This window comes from Eubalaena glacialis, chromosome 4, assembly GCF_028564815.1.
Source record: "Eubalaena glacialis isolate mEubGla1 chromosome 4, mEubGla1.1.hap2.+ XY, whole genome shotgun sequence".
In the NCBI taxonomy this organism is placed as follows: Eukaryota; Metazoa; Chordata; class Mammalia; order Artiodactyla; family Balaenidae; genus Eubalaena; species Eubalaena glacialis.
Genome location: NC_083719.1, coordinates 32,467,856 through 32,485,058, shown reverse-complemented (window position 1 = coordinate 32,485,058; position 17,203 = coordinate 32,467,856). Strand labels below are relative to the sequence as shown.

The 17,203-nt window shown below is 35.1% G+C and overlaps 1 protein-coding gene across 4 annotated transcripts in view; it reads left to right on the top strand.

Annotated features, from left to right (window-relative positions):
• Window positions 1-17,203, top strand: part of FYB1 (FYN binding protein 1) — a 117,557-nt gene that overhangs the window by 86,712 nt on the left and 13,642 nt on the right. The window contains exons 5-14 of one of the 4 annotated variants that reach the window (XM_061187734.1): window positions 217-236; window positions 676-710; window positions 1,706-1,826; window positions 4,316-4,475; window positions 4,978-5,122; window positions 9,496-9,518; window positions 10,595-10,661; window positions 11,432-11,566; window positions 13,277-13,302; window positions 15,494-15,560. In XM_061187734.1, coding sequence (XP_061043717.1) covers window positions 217-236; window positions 676-710; window positions 1,706-1,826; window positions 4,316-4,475; window positions 4,978-5,122; window positions 9,496-9,518; window positions 10,595-10,661; window positions 11,432-11,566; window positions 13,277-13,302; window positions 15,494-15,560 — 799 coding nt within the window. The remainder of the gene's footprint in view (window positions 1-216; window positions 237-675; window positions 711-1,705; window positions 1,827-4,315; window positions 4,476-4,977; window positions 5,123-9,495; window positions 9,519-10,594; window positions 10,662-11,431; window positions 11,567-13,276; window positions 13,303-15,493; window positions 15,561-17,203) is intronic. The other 3 variants (XM_061187733.1, XM_061187736.1, XM_061187732.1) reach the window with 3 other exon arrangements.

Sequence of the window (17,203 nt, the reverse complement as noted above, 5' to 3'; positions counted from 1 at the left end):
CAGTGAAATGATTTTATAATTAAATTACAAGATTCAAAGAAGCCATAGTAAGAATCTAAACTACATATTCTATTTTGTACTTCTATACCTTTGGTAAATTATAAGTTCTGTTACATGATGAACTGTTTTGAATATTATATTACATCTAATAATCCTGTATTAAAGCACTTCTTAATTACAGTATATTAAATTGTATTCTTTTTTTAAACACTTTAGGAACTGGAAATCTGGATGAGGTCAGTTTTTTTTCCTTCTCATATTATATTGCTGTAACTAGAATATGTAACAATTATTGTGATTCATTTTCTATTGATATAAACCAACAAATGAAAATCCTTATGAGTAATGGTGATTTTTTTCCATTTATAATCTTATTTCATCTAAAATGCTTGAGACATTAAACACCCATTATTACATTGACTCATAGTAATTTTGTAATGCTAAACATAGACTGAAGTCTGGCTACACATCTGAATTACATAGCAAGATATAAAATGAAATCTTTCTGTGCTTCCTTTTCCAGTCTATCTCTAAAAAGGAAACAAAAATATTTTAAATAAGCCAAATTGACACACAAATGTATGCTTGTTTTACTGATTATTTGAGCAATGTAATATGTGTATGTTCCCTTATTAAATAACTACAATTAATCATTATTAATGTTTTTCTTGACAGGAACAAGAGAGTGAAGGAGAAACATATGAAGACATGTATGAGTTACATTTTTTTACCATGATATTTTCCTTCTAAGATGAATATAATGATTTGTATGAGGGAGAGTGGAGGGATATTCAACACTGGGAGGGAAAAGCTGTATTGTTCAAATGACGGGCATATAATGATAACCTTTATTTCAATACAAAGGACTAAAGATTCTTTTCTTGTCTAAGGATTTTACAGAGGACTCTATTAAAATGCCATCCCCGGAGAGGTCAGAGGCCTGCAGCCCACTTGATAGCCCACAGGCAGGGAATCACAGGGGCTGGAAATCTGATTTCTTGCTCCCGGTGTGTCCTGGGGCACATGAATTCGTGTATACGTTACAATGTCCTCACCTAGACAGCACTTCACCTCACAACCTTGCTATGAGAGACGATTTAACACAGCACCAGATGCCAAAGTTTTAGCCTGCTAAACAGAAAGGTGTTAAGAAAGGGTTCCAAAATGGGTTTCTGGGTAGCCAGAGACTAAGAAATTTCTTGGAAAATGAGTAGAAGTAGAATGAATATGTTATTTTATCTTTTGTTGATTCAAATATGTTAATTTTCCCTACCCAGTTCTTATTCAACTAATTCTGACTAAAGTTTCTGAATTAAGGTTTGTACATGTGTGTACAAGTGCATGTGTGTACGTGAACTTGTACTAGTGAGTGCATGAGAGAGAGAGAGAGAGAGAGAGAGAGAGGAGAGATTAATTCTATTCATGCCGACAGGCCGCAAGAACCTTTATAAACAGTGCTTTCCACTTGCCTGCACGAGCTGTAAGGGCAGCAGAGCCTTAGGAAGGCATCCTCATTTGAATGCCTCCTGCTGGTTCTAAGCACAGTCTCATACACCCAGGAATTTTGACAAGCCTTGGCTTTATACCTTCACCTATACTTCTTCACATACGATCTTCTGTTCTGGGTAGAAACCTCTCTGGATAGGGACCCCTGACACATTAATGCCCGTGGATGCTAAAACAAACTTACAATTTTAATCCACAGAGAAACATCCAAAGAAAGAGAGAAGAAAAGGGAAAAGGAGGAAAAGAAGAGATTAGAGCTGGAGAAAAAGGAACAGAAAGAGAGAGAAAAGAAAGAACAAGAAATAAAGAAGAAATTTAAAGTAAGAGCTTTCTTGCCGAAGGGTGAAGAAGAGTAACCTCTTTTTATAACTTTCACACAAAAGGGGCACAATCCTTGAAACCTTACATGGTCGGAGAATTACTTAATCATTGTTTTCTAAAGAGTAACTACCTTCACAATCGTAATGTTTTTGTCCAATCATCTCCTTTACCCCTGCACTAAAAAGCGAATGCAATAAAATCCAAATAAGATATGATGGGAGCTCAGGAAATTGTATGTCAATGGAGTGAAAGACTACTTGATACTCAGACCCATCTTGACCCTCCTTGTTATGCATTTCCTTTTATCCTACTCATAATATGAACTCAGGACCACACACATACACATCCCTGTGGCATGTATTATAGTGGTACGAGGGACAGAAGTGTCTCTGGATTAACCAGACCTGTCGCAATAAAGCTCCGTGAACTACCCTGACTGCTGGTCTAGACCTGACTTACATTTTTGCCTTTATTTTAAGCCGATGTACATGCTGACTTTTGATACCTGCTGTTTCTCCTCCCTCTTCATCCACCTGGATTTCTGACCTCTGTCTTCTCTGATCTCTGATTTCTAATTGTGTGATTTCTCTTACTACCACCACTACCACTATACTTGCGGACTATACTCTTTTGGCTAGTACGTCTTTGATGACATGGCCCATCTGGGGTGGGTCTAGTATGTCAGCTATAGCGTGATTATCTAGTTACAAAACTATTCTTCACTATAAAAAGGATTCATATCAAGTTTCCTTTAAATATTTAATTCCTCCTGAACATTTACAATATGGTTTGAATTATAAAAATGTGATTTATATATAATTTCCCAGTATATTGATTATAGTAAAACAAAGATTCAACAGCAGGGCAAAGGGAAAATGTAAAGCTTAGAGTCAGTTAGACAGATGTGGATTCAAAGTCCAACTGCACATGCAAATTATGTGATCATGGGCATATTACTAAACTTCTCTGAACCTCAGATTCTTATTTTTAAAGTGAGTTAATGATACCTCTCCTGAAAGTTTTTATGGAATTAAATAATATAATGCACAGAAGGCACTGTATCTATTATAGGATCTCATTCAATTTTGCTTACTACATATAAGCAAAATTAAGATTACAGTATGAATACTAAAACATTTTACTCATACAGAAGGTATGGCTACCAATGTTTACAGTTTTCAAGTGGAAAACATGAAAAACTAATTTCTTAAATGAAAATCTTTATAACATACTTTTTATGAAGAGATTGTAGTTTTAAAGGAATTGTGTGAAGCTTTCCCTTGTGGGTTTTTTTTGAGAAATCAATTTTGCATTGTTTCACTCATTCATTTGAATAATATTTGTTAGTAAGAAAAAAATAGGATATGGAAGACATACCACCAAATATGAACTCAAAAGTTTGTCAAGACTGGGACTTCACATGCTATATTCCTTCCACAAAATGTTAATAGACGTTCCAATTAAATAAATAAATGTGAGAACTGTTACATAGCTTCACATTTCATTATTTCCAAGACAAAATATTTCACATTTTAAAATTCTGATATTAAGATGCATTCTAACATCGTTGACATATCAAAATTTAAATTAAGCTATTTTCTTTCTTTCTTGGTGGTGCATAATTAATGATATGTCTCACAATTCACCACATCACAAGTTCAATAAAATAAAGTAGAGCTTCTTCAAAACTCACAATGCATATTTGCATATCAAAAGGTCCAAGAAATTCTGTCGAAAAGACACCAATTTAGGATTAGGAAATGTTTAGGATTCATGACCTCCAAACTAGATTATTCCCCTGCTGTCAAGAAAACACTGTACTATTCAGGATATTAATTTAAAAACCTCTCATAATATTTGTTTGTTATTTTTATTATTCACAAAGCTATTTCTAAACTGTTGTCTGTTTATAGCAGGTAATGTCTACTCCAAGTTTATAGATAGACAAGTACCACAAAGTTAAAAAAAAAAAAAGAAAGAAAGAAAGAAAGAAAATGCTTTTCCCACAAGTACAACCCACCACCACCAACCCTTGCTGTTTTAGGCCTGCAGAGAACCATCAGAATAATTGCACAAAGCATAGAGGGGAATAACCTCTGTCTACCAAGCAAACCACCAGCATACCCCATAAAAACACATAGCACCCAGCATGTCGTACATAAGTGGTATTCCGTTATCAGTGGCTTTCTCTGCAAACCTTCCACAGAGTTCCCGAGGTCAACAGATCACTGCCACTCTCTCCTGGCCCCCAAGCATGTGCTTACATGTTCTTTGCTGGTTCTGTCTGACCTCTGCAATTTTCCCCTAACCCCTCCTCTAAGAACATTCACCAGGAATGACATTCACCCTCAACTTCTAGTTCAAACTTGTAAATGTTGGAAATAGGCAGGTTGGCAAGTGGTGGACATATTGTCTTTCAAAACCACATTCCTTAAAGATGTTCTGAATAGTAAAGAAGCCGGTCGTGATTTTTTTTCCCTCTTTGCAGCTAACAGGCCCTATTGAAGTCATCCACCAAGCAAAAGCTTGCTGTGATGTCAAAGGAGGAAAGAATGAACTGAGCTTCAAGCAAGGAGAGCAAATTGAAATAATCCGAATCACAGACAACCCTGAAGGAAAATGGCTGGGCAGAACAGCCAGGGGGTCATGTGAGTGCACATTTTCCTACAACTTCGAAGTGTTTTCTATTTGAGCCAATATTAATGTGAAAATTCTTCCAAAGCTACTCATAAGCATTAAGTTGGGAGCACGTTACAGGGTGGACCAAGATAGGAAGATTTTAAATGACAGGTAGAGCTCCATCTTCACCTCATCTGTGTAATCTTTTTAGTGGGGAAAAATGTAAATATTTATAGTATCCCAGGGAGGAGCAAAGAGCATTAGGTTCTTCATCGATGTTAAAAGGCAAAAATGATTCATATGAATCACTTTGGAATCTTGAAAATAGACTCTAGGCTTACCCCAAACCACAACAGCATAAGACTTTGACAAAGTACAGTGAAACATGTGTCAACAAGTCTATAAATCAGAATTGCAAGCAAAGAAATAAAGGGAAAATTTAAAGAGTAAGTGTGCAATTAATATTTTATTCACAACTTTATGATATTTAAACTACAGTTACCTGAACATAAATTGTTCCCCTTTTGGTAGACGGCTATATTAAAACAACGGCTGTAGAGATTGACTATGATTCCTTGAAACGGAAAAAAAACTCGCTCGGTGCTCTTTCATCAAGACCTTTTGAAGATGACCAGGAAGTATATGATGATGTTGCAGAGCAGGAAGATGTTAACAGGTATGTGTAAATGCAAATTGTAAAGCAAATCAAATCATCTCTTTGTCAGAGATGGTGGATTTTAAGATGCTAGAATTTTACTTTCCCTATTTCCTACTGCTCTCTATCACTAAACTAAATTACCATTTACAATCACTTCAATATGGATGAAAAGTCATTGGAAACTCCATGGTCTTTTATTTTACTCTTTGGTTGTATGTATCAAATACTACTTGAAATATAATGGGCCATTTGCCAGATATTGCCAAACGTGTTGTCAATCCAAAATGCTGTTTTACTGTATTTATTCTGATTTGATCTTAAGGATATGCCTAAAGTAAGTATGACTTTGTAAAATTGAAGGATGAGATGTAGAAGTTAGCTCTGAAAAATATAAAGTGTTTTTCTCTGAAATCTGAGTCTAAATATATTCGTCGTTCTTATTTAAAAACATAACAGACAAAAATGCTTTTTTAAGCCAACTCTACTTTGCTCTTTAAGAGTAAAAATGTAAAATCCCCTGTGATCCCTGGCAATCAACTAAGGGTCCAACTTTCCATTCATTCCACTAGAATGGCATGACCTTCCCCGCAAGAATTATGGGAACATCTTTCTGGGGTAGAGGAGCCCAGAGGAGAGGCTGGCCATCTTCTCCCGCGTACCTTTCCTTCCCTTCTCTCTTTTCTCCGTCTCCAGCTCCCTTTATCTTTGCCTCCTCTTCTGTCTCTTTTTCCTAGCTCTGATCTTCCTTGTCCTTTCTTCTCCTTCCTTTTCCATTCCCCTTTTCTTTCCATTCCTTTTTGCCTCCAATAGCTCCCTTTCCTGGTAAAGCCATAATCCCTTCAAGTTGAAGGAAAAGGAGAAGGAAAATCTCCAGCACAGTGAAGAATCCTCTTTTTTTTATGCCCATTTGTGGAATTGGGAAACCCCCCACGTGATCCCAAAACACATGATCTGTGCTAGATCTTCACTTGGGAAAAAATGTGTCTGCATTCTTCATAACTCAAATTTTAAAGGAAAAATGTTTTCATTATCAACCATTTTAAAAATGTAAAATGATCAAAACAGTAATATACTTATGAAATACATGAAGAATTAAATTTCCCTCTTGTGGACTTTGAGCTCATGGCATCAATTAAACTTATGTTGCTGTCTGGCAGTTTTGTCTTTCTAAAATGAATAATAGGGAATTCCCTGGCAGACTTGTGGTTAGGATTCTGGGCTTTCATTGCCTGGGGCCTGGGTTCAATCCCTGGTTGGGGAACTAAGATCCTACAAGCCACGTGGCACAGCCAAAAAAAAAAAAGAATGATGGCCTTCCATGCCTTCTTACCATGTTATGATCATAAATTATGCAATATATATCAAAACATGCGATGTATGCACTGGAGTTTACAGATTGTAAATTGGCCTTAGTAATAAGAAACACCTTGACCTAATTTGAAAGTCAGTAAATGCTAATTTGGGGGTCAAAGTTCCAAATGGCCATATTCTGAGGGTTACAGAATTTTCTGGACATGAGTATGCCATACCATGTATATTAGCAACATATATACCTTATGTTTGTCTTTTATCTTTTTTAAAAAAACACATTTCTCTTATTTTGGAATTAAAGAACCCCAGTTATATTAATATAAACATATTTACACTGATGAACATACTCAAGAAAAAAATGATAAATCCACAAAAAGGGACGATATCCTTAAAATGAAGCATTATTTTCCATAATAGGTGACTATTTCCCAAAACTAATGCTATTACCTTTTCCTTTTATCTAGTCTATACATACCACAACTCTAAAAGACATCTCAAGTTAGTAAACATGTAGCAGAAAAAGAATCTTCCATTTAATAAACTGGGGTTGGAGGAGGTGCATGGTTTTAATGCTTAATATTTTAAACAAGTATAGCCCCACAATATTTACTAGCATCTATTCTTCCCTTATGCATATTTAATAAGAAAATGGAATAAGAGACATCACTTCTACACAAGTTTTTTTTCTTGAAACTACAGCTGCTGCTGGCAGAGATCTCATAACAGAATATGCTTTGTCCTTAGCAGAACAAGGAAAGATGCTGAGTATAGCTGGCAGCTTGTCGTGGCAAGAATAAGAGAAGGCACCATCCTCTCCTCTCCCTCCCCCAGAAGCCTCCTGGTTCCTTGCACTCTTTACCAGCTCTTTCCCAATTCCTCCAGGGTAAGGAGAGCTGACTGTGTACTTCAGATTCTGCGAGCAGACAGGAGGCTTAAAAGCACAGGTCCTGACAGCGGTTCTTCTCCCTTTCTTCTCAGCTAAGCAATGTTTTGTACTAAATGTGACACGTTGAACAAAAGGAAATTACAAGTGCAAATACCACTCCTCCATCACATAAAAAAACTTTCTTCTATGTGTGTTTCCAACCTTTTCCCTGCCATTTATCCTTTCCTCTTTCTCTTTCCTCCTCTTTTCTCACACTCTCCTCCCCTTACCTCTCATTCATCTGATCAATGGTTTGTATTCCAAAAAGACCATTATAGGAAATTGAAGAACGGCTCTAGAAATGAAATAATGGATGGTGGCTTTGCTCCTGATTATAACTCTGTTTTTTAGGAATTGGGTAGGAGGCTCTCCAAGGGAATATATTGTATTTGCCAGGAGTGGCAGCCAACCCAAATTGCAATTTTTCACATAATTCTATCTGCTTGCTTCATGCTCAAAGGGAAGTGTTGAGGACAATAAATGTGAAAATAGTTTGTAAGCAAGTAGAGAATATACTAAAAATTCATCAAAAATCAATTCTTATTTATATATTAGGACATTTATAACATGTTTTTTTCCAAAGTTCCATTAACAAACGTACTTCTTATTTCTAGATTAGCAGTAGATCTGAGTCAGACCAATTTCTTTTATTCTGACTTAAAGGTTGAGGAATCAGATATGAGTGTATAATTACACTATACGATTGTAATATCAGACTGATATCTGTTACTGGCAGGTTATCCAAAAGGCAAAAATGGCAACACGGGGAGCGCAGCGAGGTGTAGCCAAAAGGATATTGTAAGGGAAGGCAGGATGCTGAAGTTCTCCTCTCATCTCTTCATTTACTTAAAAGTGGGCTTGGTCATATCACGTCATTTCTCAGAGCCTGAATTTCTTTCTGCAAAATGAACTAGATGACTTCTGAGATTTTTTTTTTTAGTTCTCACACTCTACACTTCCTTTGTTCTCACAGAACTCATATTTTAGTGGGAGAAATGGACAAGAAAACAGACAATTATAAAAGAGGGGAAATATAGAATGTTATCAAAATAAATTAAAAATCAGAATTCTGGATTTAGAGAATAAGGAGCCACACTCTACAAAGGCCCCATGAAGAGGATTTCAATTTTTTTTAAGTTCTCCCTTTTAAAAAAATGTAATGCTATTGGACTAAGAGTTAAATGCTGTGACTATAAGATAGCAAAAGAAAATCGAATTTAATGCAGTAATGGTTCTGGAATAATACTCTCTTTTTATAAATAAGTCCATCTATGGAATGATGTAATACTGTATAATCTGAAAACTGCCTCATGGGAAAATGCTAGAAGCAGACAGTATCATTGTTTAGAATACTTTATGGTACTGAATCTCACTTGATTCTTATTAGGTTTGTTTTGCTTTGTTTTTTGCTTTGTTACTACTCATCTATTACAATAAGGAACAGTTTTTCTTCCTTTTCACATATAACATCTGATAACTTTTTTTCTAACTAAAATATAGTTGATTTACAATACTATATTAGTTTCAGGTATACAACATAGTGATTCAATGTTTTTATAGGTTATACTCCATTTAAAGTTATTATAAAATATTGGCTATATTCTCTATGCTGTACAATATATCCCTGTAGCTTATTTATTTTATACATACAAACTACATAGTAGTTTGTACCTCTTAAACCCCTATCCCCAACTTGCCCCTCCAGCCCATCCCCTCGTTACTGATAACCAGTACTTTGTTCTCCATATCTGCAAGTCTCTTTCTGTCTTGTAATATTCATTCATTTGTTTTATTTTTTTTAGGTTCCACATATAAGTGATAACGTACAGTATGTGTCTTTAACTATCTTTATTTCACTAAGTACAATACACTCTAGGTCCACCAGTGTTGTTGCAAATGGCAAAATCTCATTCTTTTTATGACTGAGTGACATTCCATTGTGTATATATACTACGTCTTCTTTATCCATTCACCTGTCGATGGACACTTAGGTTGCTTCTATTGATATATCTTGGCTATTGTAAATAACATCCTGATAAACTTTTGATTGGAATGTTATTTTTTCTTTTGTATAACTGCTCAATATATGTACTTCTCTCCCTGATAGCTAAATACTTCATATATTAATTTAATTGGTCCACTTTTTTTTTCCTAGCCACAGTCAGAGTGGAAGTGGAGGTAAGCCACACACTTTCATCAGCAGTTTCTGCAAGTCTTCAACGTTTTTGTGTGTACTAATGACAAAATGCTTTTGTCTGCAAATAATGAGGAGGATCTTAATGTGGTAGAAAGAACACAGGACTGGGAACCAATGACCTGGAGCCCAGCCCTGGACACTGAGTGACCCCGAGCAAGTCAATTCTTTCTTCCAAGTTTGTTATGGGTCATAGGGTGACTCCACTTCCAGTATGCCCAGGGCAGTCTTGATTTATGCCAATTGTCTGAGCACAATTTTTAGTAGTATCCCCCTTCACTTTCAGAAGTATTCTTGTTTGGATGATAACTTACATGGTCACCTTAGCTATGACTCCTAAAGTCTCCTCGTTATCTCATCAAAAAAATAAGGGTTACTAATACCTGGCAGTGCTAAAATTCTCATCCTAAAAGTCAAATTTCAAGTTTATTGTACATATTCCTGTACAGAGAAGGTACTCAGTAAAGATTTGTTAAATAAATATTTGTCAAATAGAAAGGTTCCTAAGGACTATAGGATAACAAATCAAATAAAGGTTTAACTTTTAAAATATCACATTGATGAAATGAAATAAAGAAATGAAAAGTCAGCCCATCAATGTTTACAAATTCACCTTTCATTTTATTTGCTTTTCTTTACTTATATCTTGATCAGTAGCTTTTTCTGAATGTCTCCTCAGTATTAATTACATTTTTCTTATCACCTCTCCCTTCTTTTTCCGCAAAAAATTCTAACTCCATCTTTATTTAATTTTACTTTTTTCATAGTTATTTTCCCCCATTTCTTTCATCTCCCATGCATACTACTCTTTCTCTTCCCTCATATTTTTATTACATTTCACATCTAAGAATTCCTTATAAAATAATGTTAAAAATAATTAATTTACCTACTACCTATGTGAGAGTGGGAAATAAAGCTACTTTTTATTTAAATAGTTGATATGAAAGTAGGATGCTTTCTGCAATTAAATAAGACAGATTTATTATCAAATTTTGAGTGAACATTTGTGACCAAATTATAAAATTAACAGAAGACTTTTTCCCCCCTAATTCACATGAAGGGATGTTCCCACCTCCCCCAGACGATGATATTTATGATGGGATAGAAGAGGAAGATTCTGTTAATGGGTAAGAATGATCAGCGAACTGCCTTTTTGCAAAGTATTGTATGTACTGGAATTGTATAGTCTTGATTTCTATTTAAAATAAAAAGCAGAAATAGCATTCCCTGTTACGTTACCAAAAATTATTTGAATGTTTAACAGCATTAGTAAATGTGGAAGTGTAACTGCACCACACTTTAAATGAAGTGGTATATTGTTTGGAATAACCTTGACAACTATGTCAAAAGAAGTGAAATGAAAAAGGGATAAAGGATTAGAAGTGTTGCAGATTTTTTTTCAAACTTTTCCCTATCATTTATTTATCAATCAATAATTTATTTTTACGACAATCTGGAAAGTTAATCAGTCGCATGGCTATCCTTTGTATGTTAATCATAGTTGTAGGCAACCCAAATAAACTGAGGTCATATGCTATCTGTGGCAAAACCAGTATTGAATCCTTTAGGTGTTTAAACTTTTGAAATGGCGTGTTTTAAAATTTAAATACATATTTAAAAATTTTTAATCTATTAACAACTTACTTTTAATACAGTAAAGCTAAATTGATGTTTAAAACTTAATCCTGACTCAGCTCGCTAGTTTAAGAACCAGGAGAAATCTACCAAATAGGAAAAAATAACTTACCTGCTATTTACCTGGTAGCAGCAGTATTCAAAGACCATAACCTATAAACATAATAGCTTCATTCTGTTCAATACAATGAGTAGCTTACAGCCTGAATGATCAAAGCAGTATAATTATAAAAAATCTGATCAATGCCTGCATGCTCCAAAGCTCCACGCTACAGGTTGAAGAGAAGAGTAACACGTGGTCCTGGGGGATTTTGAAGATGTTAAAGGGAAAAGATGACAGAAAGAAAAGTATACGAGAGAAACCAAAAGACTCTGAGTCAGACAATGAAGGTTCATCGTAAGAGTCGACCAACCACCAAATCCAGTGCACGATAACAACACTAATAATTTAATCAAATGCTGCTAATATTTTATAACCAATAACCAAATTCTGACAGACTTTTAAGCCATTTTAATGTGTTTTTCCATTAGTCATTCTAGCCTCATTTACTGTGTCACCCTTAAACTCATGCATTTATATGAGAGGAGCACAAAGTATTCGAAAACCATCATATGGTTCAAAAATATATTTTGCTTTCCATTCAAACATGTACAAGCACACACACACACAAGTGCACACACACACACCCTCACACACTCATACACACTCACCCTCCATTTAGTAGGACTTTTTTTAACTGTGGCATCACATCTGAATGTTCACAATTCCAATGCCACATTTTGTCATATAATATTGTATACTGACTATTCTTCAAAATATACATTCTCTTTTAAAAATTAATTGCTAGAAATAAAGGACACAATTTGGAATTTCTTTTCTCTAAGTACAGTATTTAAAGTCTTTGTAACTATATCACAATTGTGATATATTAATTCTACTTGAATTACATATTTATCCTATAATAAAATTATTCTAAACATCTTCAGTTTGTATAAATAAAACTAAAGCATAAATTTTATCTTTCCATCCAAAAATAACCCTTTAGTATAAGTTCCATGCATATGAATTTGAAGGATCTTAATTATACTCGCCGGTACAGGATATCCTTATTTTTTATGTGCCTAATAGATTCACCACACTTAACTGAAGTCTTTATAAGATGTTAATTCCACATAGAAGTCCTAATTTTAAACCCTTTTGTGAGACACTAAAACAACACTCAATAAACAGGACTCTTAAAATTATAAGCAAACATAGCAAATCTCTTCATGCAGCATTACTCAAATGTAGTCCTTAGAAATAAAAGCAGAGATTTTTTTTTTTTTTTTGCTCTAATTACACACCAGCTAATTCTGGTTTTAGATCACTTGAACTAATGACCTTTCACACTTTACTGTAACTGTGCACCATTCTTCCAGTGATGTGTGTGTGTGTGTGTTTAAAGCTTAGAAAGTAATAAAAGCAAAGGTCTTTTTCTGTTGCAACTAAAAGCCACCCAATCCTGATTTCAAATCACTTCCGTTAATAAGCTCTCACACTCTAGTTTCAGTGGATATTCCTCTCTTATTCACCATTCTTCTGTTTGGAGATATACATGTACATATTGTTGAAACATGGTCATATAAAGATTCCTATGACCTCTGCTGATTTTGACTCGGCATTTCTATTCTTTGAGTCAAATAAACAGTTTTGGGCCTGAGCTATTTGAGTCAAATAAACAGTTTTGGGCCTGAGTTATGCCACAATGACTCCAGAATACTGAGACCATTTAATTACTCTGGTATGATAATATGCCCAAACTTCATAGAACAAATCTGCAAACATTGGTCTAATGGCTATGAGCAAAATAAACCACTGGATATCTTGACTCTTGACTTTTTTGGTCAACACTGGAGTTCACAAAAAGTCTTGCTAAATTCCGGATTGATGGACAAAAACTTGGGACTTAGCAGAGAAATGGAGGATGAGAAAGGAATGACAGTCAACAGATTAATTAGACTGTATAAGCCTCCAGGCTATTACTTATTCATGTCTCTCCTAAATAAAAGACTCAATTTCTGTGTTTATATTGGTCTGATTATAACTGTGTTCTCATTTTCTTTCCAGTTTTCCTTCTCCTCCTAAACAAGTGGGTAAGTAATAAAAGCTAATTGTATATTTTATATCTCACTTCTTGCAGATGAGGGAGTGGAAAGGATTGGCTATAGTCACGCTGTCTGAATTAGAGTCCTGACTCTGAAAATAATAAATTGTGTAACCTTGTCAAGTAACTGCACCTGGGGTCACCACAGTTTCTCAACAGTAAAATAGTGGGAAGAGGAAATTTTAAAATATCAATGATTTTTAAACAGTTCTTCCAGCCATAGGATCACTATGGAGAAAGGGACAAGTGAGTAGGGATGGACCCCAACATTCCCCATGGACCCCACCCCCACCCCAGTTCAGTCAGAGCTTGATGTACTGGACTTCTGCATAAACATTTCTGAAAACATGCCACATTATATGCCACGAAGGTCCTTCTAAATCTAAATTTCTTTGATTTTTAAAATGTATCACTTATATTGTCTTTGGAAAATTTTCCACTACTCAGTGTGAAACAGTTTCTTCTTTGTACAATTTTGATCAGCTTATTTTTTTACCCCTGCTGAGACAGATCTTTAAAGGAGTTTTCTTAAATTTACTTTGAACAAAATAAAATGTCTCACAAGAATATTCAGGGGCTTTCAAAAAGTTTATTTTAACTTGTAAATAAATTGAAAGAGCAAACCAAACACAAAGATAATCTATTCTTCCAGACTGTTTATATGACTTTGTTTTCAGGTATCAATTTGAAAATATGTAAGGCTCTAACTCAAATTGATCAATAACTGATAAGCTTATATCTTAATCTATAATTTTCAAAAAGTACTCAAGAAACTTAGCTCCACAAATAGTAAGCACAAAATGGAAAAAATGTGATCAATTAAGTAAAAAATGTGTTTCTTGTTTTAATTTTCTTTCATTCTCAAAGGTGTATTAAGTGCATGTGCATGGAATAGTAACTTTTCCCTTTCTGGAAACCAGTGATATGTCATATTTTTACATATTTATTATAGATTCTTCATGTAGTTGAGCAAGTTTTATCCTGTGAAATTAGTTAACCTGAGTGGGAAGAAAATACACACACATGCACACACACACACAAACATATATACATACATATACAGAGCATATATATATATATGTGTACATATATACAGAAGGGGGGGATTTTTTTTTTTGGTTGCACCGGGCCTTAGTTGCGGCAAGCAGGCTCCTTAGTTGTGGCATGTGAACTCTTAGTTGTTGCATGCATGTGGAATCTAGTTCCCTGACCAAGGATGAACCCAGGCTCCCTGCATTGGGAGCGTAGAGTCTTATCCACTGTGCCACCAGGGAAGTCCCAAGGTGGGGGGGAGGGATTTTTTAAAGGAAATCAAATCCTTACCACTACCAGAGAGCATTTTAAACTTTCTGTGATAATCATTCCTTAAAACATTTGTGCTCTCTTCAACTCATCTCTTCAGCTTAATTTGCTGTGGAGCAACTTAATAGGTATAAAGAGGACGCATTCCTCCTGACTTTATTAACAAGAAGTCTAGAAGCAAGAAAAATGTCTACATATTGGAAAAGCCATTGAACCAGTTAAGGTCATAGCAACTTTTCCACCAATACTGATTCTCAAGACCTGCTGGTATCAGAAGTGTCTTTTATTTTACAATAGTGCCGCACATAATATTCCTATACGGTAAAAGTTAATAAAGACAGGTCAATGAGTAAAAAAGAGGGATAGATAGATAGATAGATAGATAGATAGATAGATAGATAGATAGATAGATAGATAGGCACAAAGACAAAGACATATAAATAAAATGATATATATTATCCTAGCACCCCAAATCCCATAAAAATCTTGACTTCAATCTCTACCTGCAGCCAATGGCCAGTAATATTGATTTGCTTGTCAGCAACCTACTAATCTTACAATTCATCACACTTGTGGATATTCAAATAATCTCAGTCACTGCTTTAGGGGTTTTTCCCTGATAACAATAGTTATAATCATTGTCACTGTTTTGTTGTTGTTGTTTTTCTTTTTGAGGGATATTTAACACAAGCATCAAGGAAGATAGGAACCTCTCCCTTTTAAGGAATAGGCAGTGCTTCCAGGAGAAATGTACAGAGACCTCAGGAAAACTTATTTTGTTGTCCTTGAAACAAACTATATATTAAAATACCATTGAATGCTCATATCAAAATGTACACTAACAGTGTTTCAACATTGGCTATTCTGTCTTTTGTTAGACATGGGAGATGAAGTTTATGATGATGTGGATGCCTCTGACTTCCCTGCTCCACCACCAGAGATGAGGTAATTTAAATGTTCTCATTACAATGAAGTAATGAAAATCAGACGGTTCAAGAAAATTCAGCTGGAATAAAACCCCAGTGAGGGCGTGTGTACTGTGTGCCATCCTGTTGGCTCTGTCCTCCTCTCCCTGATCCCAACTCTTACCTGTCTGCCAGGTTTGTGAATGGATGGATAGCCCAGGTCCTCCTCCTCCTTCTCTCTCTCGCTTCCCCTCACCCCTTCCCAGTGGTCTTTCTTCTTGTTCCCTGATTATCTTCTGACCTATGACTCACCAATGTCTTCATTCATTTATTCCCTCATTCACTGGGAAAATATTTGAGAGCCTGATCGCAACTGATCTCACTGATTCATTCGCTCCCTTTTTTACTTTTTTCTCAAAACGTTTTTTGTCTTGAACACACTGCTTAGTTTATGTCTCAATCCTAACCCACCTGCGTCAAGCCTCCTCCATCCTCCACAAGAAGATCGTTTCCTTTTATGAAAAAAAAAAAGAGAGAGAAGATTTGTGTTTTGAAAGGACTTTTAAGAGTTATGTCACTTTTTCACAAAATCATCTGATTCTCAAAGGTTCCATTCAAACAAACAAAAACAGTCAACAGTGAATAGTGACATTCTTTAGCTTACCTAAGGCTTCAATTTAATTTTAGACAGAAGTTGTAAGAAAATCTAAAATCAATTAATAGAAGAGGAGTACCTTTTGAAAATTCTTTTGTAATAGAAAATAACATGTTAGGATGCTTCTTTATACTCCAGTAAATATGTGAGATGATCTGATACATGCTATGTATGGAAGCAAGAACACCTCTCTAACTTTTTCAAGAAAAAAGAAAGATGAATAAAAAGATCTTGAAGTTGATCAGTTAAAGGATAAAAGTAACATCAATGGAATACAGTAAGTGGTGTCTTCTGAGCTGTACTGGTAAAAATGCATGAGTGAACTCTAAGTTTCTGTTTTTGTCATTTTTGGTTTTTTACCAACATTGTTAAACTAATTTTACAGAACAAGAGCAAGATCAAAGAAACTGAGGGGAAAATATCCTGTTATTTATATAAGAAGATCAAGTTCTACAGACAAAACACACCAGAAATATGAAAGGAGAATCATTCTCCTTTTTTCAGTTCTCCATGAAAGGAAAATCTAATCTTCAGAAATATGTTAAGTTTTAATATTCCTCACCATTGGGAAGTCGCTTCTATTCCTGACAGTTTTAAGCACATTTTTGTGTTTAATATTACTGTAGAAATGCCACCACATTCCATTAAATAGCTCTCTAGGAACCCAGAGTCACCCACTGGCCCTTTTCTTTAAGCAAAATAAACCCCAGCTGATTAAACTTTGTGCGATATGTACTAATTTCTTTCCCGTTGCTTATTTTCAGAGTTAAAGGCAATCGTGTGTCTCTAACCCAGCATTCTATTTTTTTAAATAAATTTCAATAAATTACCTTTAAAGAGAGCTTGTGGGGCATTTTTAACATTCATGTATATTCTGATCGCTCCAGAGTGCTAATCCGGGCCAGCGATTCCACTACTACCCAGGTACCATCAGAGAGAAGTTATGAGGGACAATGCAGAATCTAGGGCAGGACAGTGTGATAATTCATTTCCCAGTGAATGAACTAAATTCTAAGATTCAAAATTTT